At 38.1% G+C, this 16,379-nt stretch overlaps 1 protein-coding gene and 1 pseudogene across 4 annotated transcripts in view; both read left to right on the top strand.

The window, feature by feature from the left end:
- ESR2 (estrogen receptor 2) overlaps positions 1-16,379 on the top strand; it is a 68,940-nt gene that overhangs the window by 15,998 nt on the left and 36,563 nt on the right. For 2 of the 4 annotated variants that reach the window (XM_065548898.2, XM_065548897.2), the window contains exons 4-5: positions 10,233-10,349; positions 15,491-15,607. In XM_065548898.2, coding sequence (XP_065404970.1) covers positions 10,233-10,349; positions 15,491-15,607 — 234 coding nt within the window. The remainder of the gene's footprint in view (positions 1-10,232; positions 10,350-15,490; positions 15,608-16,379) is intronic. The other 2 variants (XM_015453888.4, XM_015453887.4) reach the window with 1 other exon arrangement.
- Positions 7,328-7,869, top strand: LOC102143044 (translationally-controlled tumor protein-like; annotated as a pseudogene).

The raw sequence follows: 16,379 nt of genomic DNA, 5'->3' as shown, positions 1-16,379 counted from the left end.
TTTTTTAAACAATGCTGTGGTTAATTTATTTGTTAATGAAGTTTTGAAAAAATCTCTAATAGTTTCTCTGGATATATTTTTAGAACAAATCTGTGGGATCAGAGTATATTAATGTTTAAAGTTCTTGACAGATGTTTTCAAGTGTTCAAGTCTCAAGAAGGTTGTACAGACTTGCTCTTCTGCCAGCAGCATGAGTGTCTCTTTTACCAACCTCTTGGTAGCATTGACTCTTATCAAAAAGGAAAAACCTTGCTACATTGGTATCTTTTGGTTTTAATTTGCTTCTCTTTATTAGTGAGGTAAATGTTTTCTCATAAATTTATCTGTCATTTGTATTTTCTGTTTTATCTTTTTTATTCAGAGCTTTTGCCCATTTTTCTATGGGGTTCTGACATTTTCCTTTTAAATTGTGTGCTTCATATATTAACCTATTATTACATGTATGACAAATATTTTTTCCACTTGACTCTGATTTTGACATACAGAAATATTTAATCTTTAAATAGTCAAATATTACCAACTTTGATAGTTTTGTATATAGTTTTTAAGCCTAAAAAGTCCTTTCACACCCAGGCATTATATAAACTTTTGCCTATGTTTTGTTATTTAATAGTTTGTTTTTACATTTTATTATTTAATTCAAAAGGAATTTATTTTGGCATACTGAATGAAATAATCAAATGTATTTATCTCTAAATAGTTAATTTTCTCCACATCATTTTACTGAATAAATCCATTCATTTTTCATTGATTTTTAAAATATGGGAGTCAATTTTAAAAAGTTGAGTTTGAGATACAATTTGCATACGATAAAATTTACCTATTTTAATTATATGGATTTATGAGTTTTGAAAATATGTGTAGTCATGCAACCACCACCATAATTAAGATGGGAATTTATTATCACCCCCCAGAATTCGCTTATGTCCGCTGCAACCCATTTCTCCTGAATTTCCCTGGCCCTGGGAATCACTGGTCTGTTTTCTGTCCCTCTAGTTTTGCCTTTTTGAGAATGTCATACTGTATTTCAATTTGGCTTTTTACTTATGATGCTTTTGAGATTTATCTGTGTTGTTGCATGTATCAGTAGTTCATTCCTTTTTGTTGCTGAATAATATTGCAATGTATAGATATATCACTGTTCATTCATTCATTGGCATTGTTTAAAGTTTTGTGCTATTTTGAATAAAACTGTTATGAGCGTTCATGCATATCTCTCTGTGCAGACATATGATTTTGTTTCTCTTGGGTACCTACGTGTAAAACTGCTAGTTGTAAGATAAGTATATGTTTAACTTTATAAGAAACTAACAAATTGTTTTCCAAAGTGGCTGGACCACTTTGCATTCTTGACAACAATGTATGAGAGAGTTCCCGTTGCTTTACATCTTTGCCAAAACTGGATATTGTCAGTCTTTTCAATTTTTGCCCTTTTAATGGTATGCAGTAGCATCTCATTGTGGTTTTAATTTGCATTTCCCTGATGATGATTTTGTGCATCTCTTCATGTTTCCATTGGATTTTGTTTCTCTACATTTGTATAAATATGATATACAAAGTTCTTATGTATACTAGCTTTTTATCCTGACTGTTCCATTGATCTCTCTCTTCATTCTTGTATAAGAACTATTTTACATGATTCTACATTATTTGAACTATTATAGTGTTATAATGTATTTAACACCTGCTGGTACAAGTTAAAAAATGTCCTAGCCATTTTCTCTTGTTTTTTCATAGGAATGTTAGAATGATTTTATTACATGATCTTTCATCTTTAAACTCAAGGATAAGAAAGAAACAAAATTCTAAAAGCAGCAAGATAAACCTGTCTCTACTAAAAATACAAAAAATTAGCCGGACGTGGTGGCAGGCGCCTGTAGTCCCAGCTACTCGGGAGGCTGAGGCAGGAGAATGGCGTGAACCCGAGAGGTGGAGCTTGCAGCGAGCCGAGATGGCCACTGCACTCCAGCCTGGGTGACAGAGCGAGACTCTGTCCCAAAAAAAAAAAAAAAGAAAAAAAGAAACAAGTAACATACAACAGCACTCCAATATCTGGCAGCAGACTTTTCAGTGGAAACCTTACAGGCCAGGAGAGAGAGGCATGACATATTTAAAGTGACAAAGGAAAAAATTTTTACCCTATAATAGTGTATCCAGTGAAAATACCTTTCAAGCATGAAGGAGAAATACTTTCCCAGACAGACAAAAGCTAAGGGATTTCATCAACACTAGACCTGTCCTACAAGAAATGCTAAAGGGAGTTCGTCAGTCTGAAAGAAAAAGATGTTAATGAGCAATAGGAAATCATCTCAAGGTACAAAACTCACTGGTAATAGTAAGTACATAGAAAACCACAGAATAGTGTAACACTGTTAATTGTGGTTTGTAAACTACTCATATATTGAGTAGAAAGCCTAAAGGAAGAACCAATGAAAAACAGTAACTATAACAACTTTTTTTTTGAGACAGAGTCTCACTCTGTCATCCAGGCTGGAGTGCAATGGTGCAATCTTGGCTCACTGCAACCTCCAACTCCCAGGTTCAAGGGATTCTCCTGCCTCAGCCTCCCAAGTAGCTGGGATTACAGGGACCCACCACCACACCCGGCTAATTTTTGTATTTTTAGTAGAGACAGGGTTTCACCATGTTGGTCAGGCTGGTCTCAAACTCCTGACCTCAGGAGATCAGCCTGCCTCAGACACATGTAGATTGAAAATAAAGAGATGGAAAAAAATATTTCATGCAAATGGAAACCAAAAAAGAGCAGGAGTAGCTATACTTACACCAGACCAAATAGAGTTCAAGACAAAAATTATAAGAGACAAAAAAGGTCACTAATAATAAAGGTGTCAATTCAGCAAGAGAATATAACAATTGTAAATATGTCTGGAGCACCCAGATATATAAAGCAAATATTATTAGAGCTAATGAGAGAGACAGACTAATACAGTAATAGCTGGACACTTTAACACCCCACTTTCACTTTCAGCATTGAACAGATCAGCCAGACAGAAAATCAACAAAGAAATGTCAGATTTAATCTGCACTAAAGACCAAATGGACCTAATAGATATTTACAGAATATTTCATCCAGTGGCTGCAACATACACATTCTTTTCCTCAGCACATGGATCATTCTGAAGGATATACCATATGTTAGGCCACAAAACAAGTGTTAAAACATTTTCAAGAAATGAAATCAAATCAAGTACCTTCTCTGACCACAATGGAATAAAACTAGAAATCAATAAAGAATTTTGGAAACTATACAAACATGGAAATTAAACTCCTGAACACAACCAGTCTGTCAATGAAGAAATTAAGAAGGAAATTAAAAATTTCTTGAAACAAGTGATAATGAAAACACAACATGCCACAACCTATAGGATACAGTGAAAGCTGTACTAAGAGGAAAGTTTATAGCTTAAGTGCCTGCATCAATCAAAAAAGTAGAAAAACTTGAAGTAAACAACCTAATGATGCATCTTAACTAGAAAAGCAAGAGCAAACCAAACCCAAAATTAATAGAAGAAAAGAAATATTCATAAAAAGATAAAAGCAGAAATAAATGAAATTGAAACCAAGAAAACAACACAAAAGATTCACAAAATATGAATTTTTTTTTTGAGAAAATAAACCTGACAAACCTTTAACCAGACTAATATTTTTTAGTAAAGAGAGAAGAGCCAAATAAAATCAGAGATGAAAAAGGAGACATTACAATTGATACCGCAGAAATCTGAAGGATCATTAGAGGCTATCATAAGCAACTATATGCCAATAATTTGGAAAACTTGGAACAAATGGATAAATTTCTAGACACATAAAACCTGTCAATATTGAACCATGAAGAAATCCGAAACTCCAACATACCAGTAACAAGTAACAAGATCGAAGCTGTTATAAAAAGTCTCCCAGCAGGCTGGGCATAAGTGGCTCATACCTATAATCCCAGCACTTTGGGAGGTCAAGGTTGGAGGATCACCTGAACCCAGGAGTTCAAGACTAGCCTGGGCAACACAGGGAGATCCCTATCTCTACAAAAAAAAAAAAAGAAAAAAAAAAAAAAAAAAAGAAATTAGCCAGGTGTGGTGGTGTACACCTGTAGTCCCAGCTCTCCAGGAGGCTGAGGTGGGAGGATTGCTTGGGACTGGGAAGTCAAGGCTGTGGTGAGCCAAGATTGCACTACTACATTCTAGCCTGGGTGATGGAGTGTTATCAGCTCTCCAAAAAAAAAAAAAAAAAAAAAAAAAAAGTCTCTCAGCAAAGAAAAGCCCAGGATTGATGGCTTCATTGCTGAATTTTAGCAAACATTTAAAGAAGAACTAATGCCAATCCTATTCAAACAATTCTGAAAAATAGAGAAGGAGGGAATAGTTTCAAAATCATTCCGTGAGACCAGTATTACCCTGATACCAGAACCAGACAAACATCAAAAGAATATGATCAATATCCCCAATGAATATTGATACAAAAATCCACAATAAAACACAAACCAAACTCAACACATTCAAAAGATTTTTCATCATAACCAGGTGGAATTTATCCCAGGGATGCAAGGATGGTTCAACATATGAAAATTAATTTGATACAACATATCAACAGAATGAAGGTTGAAAACCATATGATAATTTCAATTGATGCTGAAAAAGCATTTGATAAAATTCAACATCTCTTCATGATAAAAACCCTAAAAAACTGGTATAGACGGAATATACCTCAACACAATAACAGACATATATGACAGACCCGCGGCTATTACACTTAATGGGGAAAAACTGAAAACCTTTCCTCTATATGGAACATGACAAGGATGCCCACTTTCACCACTGTTATTCAACACAGTACTGGAACTCCTAGCTAAAGCAATCGGAAAAGAGAAATAAAGGGCATCTAAATTGGAAAGGAAGAAGTCAAATTATCCTAGTTTGCAGGTGATATGATCTTATATTTGGAAAAATCAAAAGACTCCACCAAAAAACTATTAGATGTAATAAATTCAGTAAAGTTGCAGAATACATAATCAACATAAATCGGTAGCATTTCTATATGCCAACAGCAAACAATCTGAAAAAAAAAATCTAAAGTGATCTCATTTACAGCAGCTAAAAATAAAATAAAATACCTGGGAATTAACTTAACCAAAGAAGTGAAAGGTCTCTACAATGAAAACTATAAAGCATTAGTGAAAGAAATTGAAGAGGACACAAAAAAATGGAAAGATATTCTATGTTCATGGATTGGAAGAATTAATATTGTTAATATGTCTATACTACCCAAAGCAATCTACAGATTCAGTGCAATCTCTATCAAAATACCAATGACGTTTTCACAGAAATAGAAAAAACAACCCTAAAATTTGTATGGAACCACAAAAGATCCAGAATAACCAAAGGAAGCCATTCTGAGCAAAAATATCAAAACTAGAAAAATCATATTACCTGACTATAAATTATACCATAGAGCTATAGCAACCAAAACAGCATGGTACTAGCCTAAAATAGACATATAGAGATCAATGGAACAGAATAGAGAACCCAGAAACAAATCCATACATCTACAGTTAACTCATTTTTGACCAAGGTGCAAGAACACACCTTGGGGAAAAAGTTTCTTAAATAAATGGTACTGGGAAAACTGGACTTCCATGTACAGAAGAATAAAACTAGACCCCTATCTCTCACCATATATAAAAATCAAGTCCAAATGGATCAATGACTTAAATCTAAGACCTCAAACTATGAAACTACTAAAAGAAAACATGGGGAAACACTCCAGGACATTAGTTGCAGCAAAGATTTCTTCAGTAATACCCCACAAGCACAGGCAACCAAGCAAAAATGGACAAATGGGATCACATCAAGTTAAAAAGCTGCTTGCATGGCAAAGAAAACAATGAAGAGACAACCCACAGAATGGGAGAAAATATCTGCCAACTACCCATCTGACAAGGGGTTAATAATCAGAATATAGATGGAGCTCAAATAACTCTAGAAAAAAAATCTAATAATCCCATTAAAAAATAGGCAAAAGATCTGACTAAACATTTCTCAAAAGAAGATATACAAATGGCAAATGGGTATATAAAAATGTGTTCAACATCATTAATCATCAAAGAAATGCAAATCAAAACTACAATGAGATATCATTTCACCACAGTCAAAATGGCTTATATCCAAAAGATGGGAAATAACAAATGCTAGCGAGGATGTGGAGAAAAGGGAACCCTGCTATACTCTTGGTCGGAATAGAGATTAGTATGACTACTATGGAGAACAGTTTGACGTTTCCTCAAAAAAACTGAAAATAGAGCTACCATATGATCCAGCAATCCCACTGCTGGGTATGTACCCAAAAGAAAGGAAATCAGTGTATCGAAGAGATGTCTGCACTCCCATGTTTGTTGCAGCACTGTTCACAGTAGCCAAGATTTGGAAGCAACCTAAATGTTTATTCACAGGTGAATGGATAAAGAAAATGTGGAACATATACACCACTATTTAACCATAAAAAAGAATGAGATCCTGTCACTTGCAACGACATGGATGCAACTGGAAGTCATGTTAAATGAAATAACCAGGCACACAAAGACAAACGTCCCATGTTCTCACTTATTTGTGGGAGCTAAAAATGAAAACAATTGCGGTGCCTCATGCCTGTAATCCTAGCACTTTGGGAGGTCGAGGCGGGTGGATTGCCTGAGCTCAGGAGTTTAAGACCAGCTTGGGCAACACAGTGAAACCGTGTCTCTACTAAAATACAAAAAATTAACTGGGCGTGGCAGCATGCACCTGTAGTCCCAGCTACTTGGGAGGCTGAGGCAGGAGAATTGCTTGAACCCGGGAGGTGGAGGTTGCAGTGAGCCGAGATCACGCCACTGCACTCCAACCTGGGCAACAGAGTGAGACTTCATCTCCCCCCCACCACCAAAAAAAAAAAAGAAAACAATTGAACTCAAGGAGATAGAGTAGAAGAATGGTTGCCAGAGGCTAGGAAGGGTAGTAGGAGTGGAAAAGTGGGAGTCCCAGCTACATGGTAGGCTGAGATGGGAGGATTGCTTAAGCTCAGGAGGTGGAGGTTGCAGTGAGTTGAGATCACACCACTGCAACTCCAGCCTGGGCAACAGAGGGAGACCCTGTCTCGGGGAAAAAAAAAAAAAATTGATAGATCAAAGCACTTTAATAAAATTGGGCCATACTAGAGATGCTATTGTTTGAAATAAAAGATATGAAGTGGCTTTTCCGCCCACTCCCCGCTTCCCCCAAGCGCCACTCGGGCTGCACCGCGCTCACTCCGAGTTTCGGGCTCCTGCTAAGCTAGCGCCGCTGTCGTCTCCCTTCAGTCGCCGTCATGATTATCTACCGGGACCTCATCAGCCACGATGAGATGTTCTCCGACATCTACAAGATCCGGGAGATCGTGGATGGGCTGTGCCTGGAGGTGGAGGGGAAGATGGTCAGTAGGACAGAAGGTAACACTGATGACTCGCTCATTGGTGGGAATGCCTCCGCTAAAGGCCCAGAGGGCAAAGGTACCCAAAGCACAGTAATCACTGGTGTCGATATTGTCATGAAACATCATCTGCAGGAAACAAGTTTCACAAAAGAAGCCTACAAGAAGTACATCAAAGATTACATGAAATCAAAGGCAAACTTGAAGAACAGAGACCAGAAAGAGTAAAACCTTTTATGACAGGGGCTGCGGAACAAATCAAGCACATCCTTGCTAATTTCAAAAACTACCAGTTCTTTATTGGTGAAAACATGAATCCAGATGGCATGGTTGCTCTATTGGTCTACCGTGAGGATGGTGTGACCCCATATATGATTTTCTTTCAGGATGGTTTAGAAATGGAAAAATGTTAACAAATTTGGCAATTACTTTGGATCTATCACCTGTCATCATAACTGGCTTCTGCTTGTCATCCACACAACACCAGGACTTAAGACAAATGGGACTGATGTCATCTTGAGCTCTTCATTTATTTTGACCGTGATTTATTTGGAGTAGAGGCATTGTTTTTAAGAAAAACATGTCATGTAGGTTGTGTAAAGATAAAATGCATTTAAACTCAAAAAAAAAAAAAAAGATATGAAGTGTAGTTAATAATTTAAGTGTAATAGAAGAAAAGGAGCCTAAGAAAGCTTGAAAAACATTGTTGCACTTCATATACATCTTCTTTGCTTACATTATAGTGAATAATGCTGCAACAAACATAGAAGTGCAGATATCTCTTTGCAACATGAGAGATTCATGTAGATATAAGAGACTGTGGAGACTGTTTCAAGATTGGAGTTACAATTAGGTTTTAAATTACCTCTTCTGGCCAGCTGTGGTGGCTCACACCTGTAATCCCAGCACTTTGGGAGGCCAAGGCAGGCGGATCACCAGAGGTCAGGAGTTTGAGACCAGCCTGGCCAACATGGCCAAACACCATCTCTACTAAAAATACAAAAATTAGCAGAGTGTGGTGGTGGGTGCCTGAATCCCAGCTATTTGGGAGGCTAAAGTAGGAGTATCACCTAAACCCAGGAGGCAGAAGTTACAGTGAGCCAAGATCATGCCACTGCACTCTAGCCTAGGCAATAGAGGAAGAGTCTGTCTCAAAAAAAAAAAAAAAAAGAAAAATTACCTTTTCATTGTATGCTAACGTGTAGAATTCTGCATGTAACATGTCCAGTTTAAAGAATGATTATAAAGCAAATCCCTGTGTAACCAGTGCTCAAACAATGAAATAGAATGTAATGGCTCCCCAGAATCCCTCTGGGTGGTCCCTCCTGCCACACCCGCTTCCCTCCCTGCAGAGGTGGGACAGTCCTCATTTCTGCCTTCCTTGCTGTGTGTGGTTTTGCCTCCTACACATGCATCCCTAAATAATGCAGATTCATTTTCTCTGTTTTTGAACTTTGTGTTCATGTCTTCTCCTACATATTCTTTTGCGACTTTTTTCTTTTATGACTTGCTCATTTCATTTATTATTGAGATTCATTTATTCTCTGCTCTGAAATTCTGGTTCATTATAGGCTTAATGTAAGATGTTCAGGCCATATTGTTTATTAGAAAGGCATCAAAATGTCCTACTCACTTTCACTTCTGCTTTTCACCTATTTTGTTATAATTTCTATTAACCCTTTCTCAGACCCATGTAGCTGTCCTCATCCTCCCTACCAACACCCCGTCCAGACATCATCTCTCATTTGCACAAATATAGCAGGCTGTCATCTGGTCTCCTGGCCTCATCAGCTTTGCTGCCTCGCATTGGTTCTTCGTACTGCATCTGAAATGATTTTTGAAATGTAAATATTCTTAGCTCTTCCTTGCATAAAAGAATTAAAAATATCATTGTCTTAGAGATTGCTATATAACTAACAAGTTCAAACTCTTAGGATTTTACTACAATGAGTCTTATTTTCTGTACTTCTATGTCTTTGAGTTGTTTAGAGTAACTCCACTTCATAAACTTGGTTCCGGGCTTTTGGGGAGGTCAGGTCTGTTCCACATGTCCCCACGTTCTTCTTGGACCAGTGGCTACCTCACAGGAGCTCGAGAGGCCTAGCCAAACTGTTGGAGCAGCACATCTATTGATATATCATTGGCTATAGAAAGTCCTGTGGTCAAGCCCAACATCAGTTGGTAGGGAAGTGTTTACTCTCTGCCCACTCTAGTACACTGCAGCGTCGCAAGGCCGAGGGAGAGAATGAAGAATTGAGAACAGTAATCCACCACAACTCTTGTCAATAGTAGTACTTTCTGTCATTACTTAGAATGCTAATTTCTTTCTTTGTTCCTTTTGTTATTTTGACTATGAATTCCCATTAAAATATTGTATTAAACCCAAAAGAGGGATATATGTAAAAGAATATAAAAAGCTGAATTTGATGGCTTGATTTACAACTCTTGAGTTCTGTGACTTGGAGCAAATCAATTTAATGTTACTGTCTCATTTTCCATATCCAATGGATATATTTTTATATTTCTCTTTTGAGAATTCCAAGAATATGCAGAGGATAACATATTAGTCAAAAACCAGGATATTGAAATGTTCCTAGGTCTCCTTTACTCATTAACAAGGTGTCAGTGTAGCTTGACTTTGCTACCTTTGTACCTATACTGGTCATTAAGAAGATGTCCCCTATCTCTCAGCTGGAAAGTGTTATCAGTGTTGTTGACCAGGAAGAGATTTAACCAAGAGATTGTATCAATAATCTTTCTTCCCCCCCACTCTGTTATAGGCCATAATGATTATATTTGTCCAGCTACAAATCAGTGTACAATCGATAAAAACCGGCGCAAGAGCTGCCAGGCCTGCCGACTTCGGAAGTGTTATGAAGTGGGAATGGTGAAGTGTGGTGAGTGCTTGCTCCCCTTCTTATTGTATATGGGCCTTGCTAAAAGCCCTGTCCTCTCAGGAACCGGGGACAGTAGCCGGGAAGAGAGAAGATTTAGGACACAGTAATTAAGTATTTGTGTGTTGTCACATTGGAGGGGGCATTGACTTATCCACAGTAACTGCAGAGGACAGAGCTGGGGTGAGTGGGAACAAATTATGGGAGGCAGATTTTGGCTCCAAGTAGAGAAGAACTTTCTACAGTTCAAGTGGTCTGACCACAGAATAAATAGGCCACCAGATGGTTTAGGGGACTTCTAGCCACTGGAATCCTCAAACAGGGCTGGGTGGCCATCTGTCTGTGATCTTGAAAAGTCCAGTTCTAAGGATGAAATCCTGGTAAATGTCCACGGTTAAAGCTTGTGACAAAAAAGTAGAATATCTTGTGGGTTACTGGGGTAGCCATGGGGAGGCTCATACCTATCCCCTCGTCTAGCTTTCTAGAAGTGGAAAAATATGCAGGAGTCAGAAACATAATGGAACTATGAAAAGCACATACAGCATAGATTTTGTTCTATGACAGTAATAGATGTATACATATGTATATGTAATATATTCACATATATTCATATGTATTTTATACACTCACATATATTCACATATATTTTATACACAAAGAAAAGTGAGCACTTTAGTATATAACTGACAAAGATGCCAACATCCAGCTCTCTCCACCTGGCTAGCTTTTGGTTCACTTGTCTGTACTCACTTGCTCGTTTATATGTACTCCGAGCAGCTCTGCCTGCACTTATTCTTCTGCTAGCCAGTATTTTGCCTGTGGTTGGCTGTAATTTCTCATTGTAATTATTTGAATTTAAAGCAAAAATCTATCACTTTACTTCCTGACAATTTCTTTTTCTTTTCTTTCTTTCTTTTATTTTTTTTTTTGAGAAGTAGTCTCGCTCTGTTGCCCAGGCTGGAGTGCAGTGGCATGATCTCGGCTCACTACAAGCTCCGCCTCCCGGGTTCACGCCATTCTCCCGCCTCAGCCTCCTGAGTACCTGGGACTACAGGTGCCTTCCACCATGCCCGGCTAATTTTTTGTATTTTCAGTAGAGACAGGTTTCACCATGTTAGCCAGGACGGTCTCGATCTCCTGATCTCGTGATCCGCCTACCTCGGCCTCCCAGAGTGCTGGGATTACAGGCGTGAGCCACTACGCCCCGCCCTCCCTGACAATTTCTTAGTAGCTCTGCCTCGTGAGCATTCTCTGCCCTTTTCTTTTTCTCTGTGTATGTAACAGATTAGAACTCTCAGCTATTATAGTTCAGTTACTGCAGAAGTTCTCTTCATCTGATCACACTTCTCTGGCTTCCTAGAGTCACCGATGATCTTCATTTCCTCTATAGAACACCCTGCCTGTGCCCATAGCCTCACAGTGTGTATTGGTTACTCTCTCGAACACCTAAACATTTCCATTCCCACCGCTTCACTTTATCCTTATCAGAAACCAGTGAGCTTCTTCTCAAACCTGTTTCTACTCACTGTAATTGTTACATTATAAAATTTAATTAAAATTTGTGCAAACATGAATAGGAAAAGACAAGTTTGTTGTTTTCTGTGAAAGTTTAGTTGAGGCTGGGTGCGGTGGCTCACGCCTGTAATCTCAGCACTTTGGGAGGCCAAGGCCTGCATATCATGAGGTCAAGAGATTGAGACCATCCTGGCCAACATGGTGAAACCGTGTCTCTACTAAAAATACAAAAATTAGCTGGGCATGGTGGCGTGCGCCTGTAGTCCGAGCTACTTGGAAGGCTGAGGCAGGAGACTAGCTTGAACCTGGGAGGCAGAGGTTGCAGTGAACCGAGATCATGCCACTGCACTCCAGCCTGGCGACAGAGTGAGACTCCGTCAGGCGGGGGTTGATGTTTAGTTGAAAGTTTTGAATAAAATCTTAAAGGACTAATAGCTATTGAGATAGATATGGGTGAGACTGGGGGAAAAAACAAAGCAAAACATAAACCTTGGGAGATCCTGAATTCAGAATTCCTTAGAAATATCTAGGTTCTTGCTCTGTTTTTGTTTTAGAGAAGCTGAAACTGAAAATCCAGAGATAATATCTCATGGGTATGTTTATGCAGAAAAATGACTTTGTCTAATTGGCCCAGATGCATAAAGAGAAAGCCTTGGCACTCTGACAAAAGATTGCAAATAAATGTTTTAAGTTTTAAGTTAAACAATATTTTAAGGTGAGTGTGTGCGTGTTTAAAAAGTGATTTCCAACTTAGTCTTAAGAATGCTTTTATTATACTAGGATCCGTTGCACAGCTGTAGCCCTCATGGCTTAAGGCAGTGGATGCTGGGAAGAGCATGAAGGTTGGATCCCATAGAGTCTATGTTTCATTTTTGTTTCATCACTTCTTGCTGACTGTGACTGTGCTCAAACTACTGAATCACCTCTTTGGCCCTCGGTTTTCATATCTCTGAACAGATATATCTGCTTCACTGGGTTTTGTAAAGAATAAGTATGAAAACATATATAAAGACTTAGCACAGTACCTGATGCTCAATTTTAGTTTTCCTTCTGTTCTCTCTCCTTCCCTGAAAAGCTCATACGAGTTTTGATACAACACCGTTTCATGAGATAGAGTACAGAGGGATAGTTAAAGATTTCATAGAAAAGGGAATGAGAGAAAGTTTGTTGAATTTAGCCAGAAAGTCTAAGAAAAGACTGTATTCTCTTTGGAGATTACAGAAGAAATGAGATGAGTTGTTGCACATATACAATGGGATATTTTGCCCTTCACTGACCACAGAGAAAGACCATTAGCGGTGAACTTTCTTAACTCTGTCTGTGTCCTTTCCCATCTGCCCTCCCAAAAACCCTCTCTGCACACTTTTTCTTCCATCAGGTCTCGGAGGATTAGAGATTATACTTGCATGTTGGATCCTCCTGCACCATCCCGCTTCTTTTATTCTGAAACCATGTAGTCTGTTATCACCTTTTTCTTCTGAATTTCTGATCTTGCCTCTTCTACTGAAGTGTGGATGTAGTCATACAACAGTAGGACAACACCCACTTAGACTAACTTTATGGATGAAACTTCATTATAAGGATACACTGAAATGTAAGGAGCCAGGAAATCCATCTCAATAGCCATGTATTTGGCCTATATCCCTGTATTGGGACAATAGCTCAACATATTTTGGGTGCCATATCTTTATACACCTGCTGTATAGTCTTCCATGAAAGGGATTTGATAGGTAGGTAGTATAAAATAGTGGTTAAAAGCACCAGCTCTGGATTTAGGTTGCTGCTTGGGTTTAGATCCTGCTTCTGCTATTTTCTAGCTATGCCATCTTAGACAAGGTATTTGAGCTTATGTTTGGTTCCTCCTCTGTACATTGGAGACAGTAATAGCTCCTGTACTGTAGGGTAGCTGTCAGGATATATGCAATATGCAATGCCTGGTGCATAGAAGCTTCCAGTAGACATTAGCTGCCATTAGTATCGTTGATCACTACTATCATCATCATCTTTGGCTGGGGTTATTTACCACTGCCTAATATGGAGCACTCCTATTTGGTGGAGCTGCTCATTAAGCTCACTCAGAGGCAGCTGCCTAGGTTACAGTGTCAAAGCCACAACACTAGAAACATCCTTGATAGAAAAATGAGTTCCTTGTCAAGGGCTTTATTTATTGAGTCTAGAATCCTCAGAACTCACTACAGGACCTAGAATGTTCGACTTTGTCAGTGAAAATTTGTTAAGTAAATTTGAACATATAAATTCAAAATCTCTCACTTTGGGTATGTAAAGGGTATATAAATCTGTTTTGTAGTTCTTTATCCTTATGTACTCTACAAAAAAGAAATGTATGATCAGAAAGGTACTTTTTTTTTTTTTTTTTGAGACAGGGCATCACTCTGCTGCAACCCAGGCTGGAGTGCAATGGCGCAATCTTGGTTTACTGCAACCTTGACCTCCTAGGGCTCAATTGATTCTCTTACCTCAGCCTCCCAAGTGGCTGGGACTACAGGTGTGTGCACCACCACACCTGGCTAATTTTTGTATTTTTTGTAGAGACAGGATTTCACTGTGTTGCCCAGGCTAGTCTTGAACTCCTGGGCTCAAGTGATCCTCTTGCCTCAGCCTCCCAAAGTGCTGGGGGATTACAGGCATGAGCCACCTTGCCTGGCAGAAAGGTGCTTTTTAAAATCATACATTTTGCAGCAAACCACCATGGCACGTGCATACCTATGTAACAAACCTACATGTTCTGCACATCTATCCCAGAACCTAAAGTATATTTTAAAAAATTAAGAAAAATGTACATTTTGCTCCATTTTATCCTGGGTTTATAATTAACCTTAAATATCCATAGCATTCTACCTGATTACTAATAAAATGAATTGTATTTTAGGCCTTTAATTCCTTTAGCAGTAAATTTGGTTCAAATGTTCTGAATAAATAGAGCCCTTTCTTCTACTATAACTAGTCAATGTTAAGAGGAAATTCTGACAAATTTTCCCAGTAGCCAATAATTTAAATTTGCTCATATTTTCTAACTAATATTTATTTTAAAAATGTAAACAATTTAATTTAGTGAATAAACAATGATGGGAGTATAAAACTAAGCATTTTGCAGATTTCAACTTTTAGGGTTTTTTGTTTTTTTTTTAAAGGGAGATTCATATAAAAGTGGTAACCATGTTAATGACATCCTTACTTATAATGTGTCTTTCTTAATTTCCATTTTACATTTTTGTCTTTAACCAGTGAAAACTTATAAAGATTTTGGTGCTCAAATATATAGGGATTTGGAAGTTATATTTTTGTTGTTGATTTCCATTTTTCTTATGGTCAGAGAAAATGGTCTTATGCCTATTTTACTTAAGATTTTCTTCATTGCCTAGTATGTGATAATTTTTGCAAAATATCTATGGCCTTTGTAGATCAAGCTTGTTAATTATGTGGTTCAAATATTCTGCATTCTGACTCTTCGCTCTTTCAGCTGTTGAGAGAGAGGTTTAAATATCCCATTATAATAGTGCATCTGTCAGTTTCTCTTTTTCTTTCAATCACTTTTGTGTTGTGTTTGGACGCTGTGTTTTGTTGTTTGTTTATTTATTTTTTCAACGGAGTCTTGCTCTGTCACCTAGGCTGGAGTGCATGGCATGATCTCGGTTTACTGCAACCTGTGCCTTCTGGGTTTGTGCGATTCTCCTGCCTCAGCCTCCTGAGTAGCTGGGACTACAGGAATGCGCCACCATGCCTGGGTAACTTTTGTATTTGTAATAGAGACAGGGTTTCTCCATGTTGGCCAGGCTGGTCTCGAACTCCTGACCTCAGGTGATCCGTCGACCTTGGCCACCCAAATTGTTGGGATTACAGGCGTGAGCCACCGCACCTGGCCTTGGTTGTTTTGAAGTATATGAGTTTAGAATTATTTATCTTTTTAAAATATTCTAGCAACGAGTCTCCTTATCTATAATAATAATTTTTGCCTTAAAGTTTATTTGTCTGGTATCAGTAGAGTAACATCAATTTATTTGGTTAATTTTGCCTGTTTTATATTTTTCTATCTGTCTACTTTGTTTTCCTATGTGTTAGTTGTATCTCTTACAACTAATCTATGTCTAGATTTAAAAATATGTACAATTTCAGGTCACTCTTAAATGGTCAATTTGGTATTTTTTGTTTATTGTGATAACTGATATTTGGGTTCATTTCTATCACCTTATTGTGATTTAAAAAATTTTATTATGTATTTTCTACTTCTTCCATTTTGGGAGTTGATCACATTTTTATGTTTCTATTTCTTCTTTTACTAGTTTAAAAGTCATGCATTCTGTTTGAATTCCCTTTTTTCTTTTGAGACAGAGTCTCGCTGTGTCACCAGGGCTGGAGTGCAGTGGCGTGATCTTGGCTCACTGCACCCTCCGCCTCCCAGATTCAAGTGATTCTCCCGCCTCAGCCTACTAAATAGCTGGGATTACAGGTGTCTCCCACCATGTCCAGCTAGTTTTTGTATTATTAGTAGAGATTGGG

This window comes from Macaca fascicularis, chromosome 7 (assembly GCF_037993035.2).
Source record: "Macaca fascicularis isolate 582-1 chromosome 7, T2T-MFA8v1.1".
Classification (NCBI taxonomy): Eukaryota; Metazoa; Chordata; class Mammalia; order Primates; family Cercopithecidae; genus Macaca; species Macaca fascicularis.
Note: the sequence above shows the minus strand (reverse complement) of the source record. Positions and strands in the feature narration are given on the sequence as shown.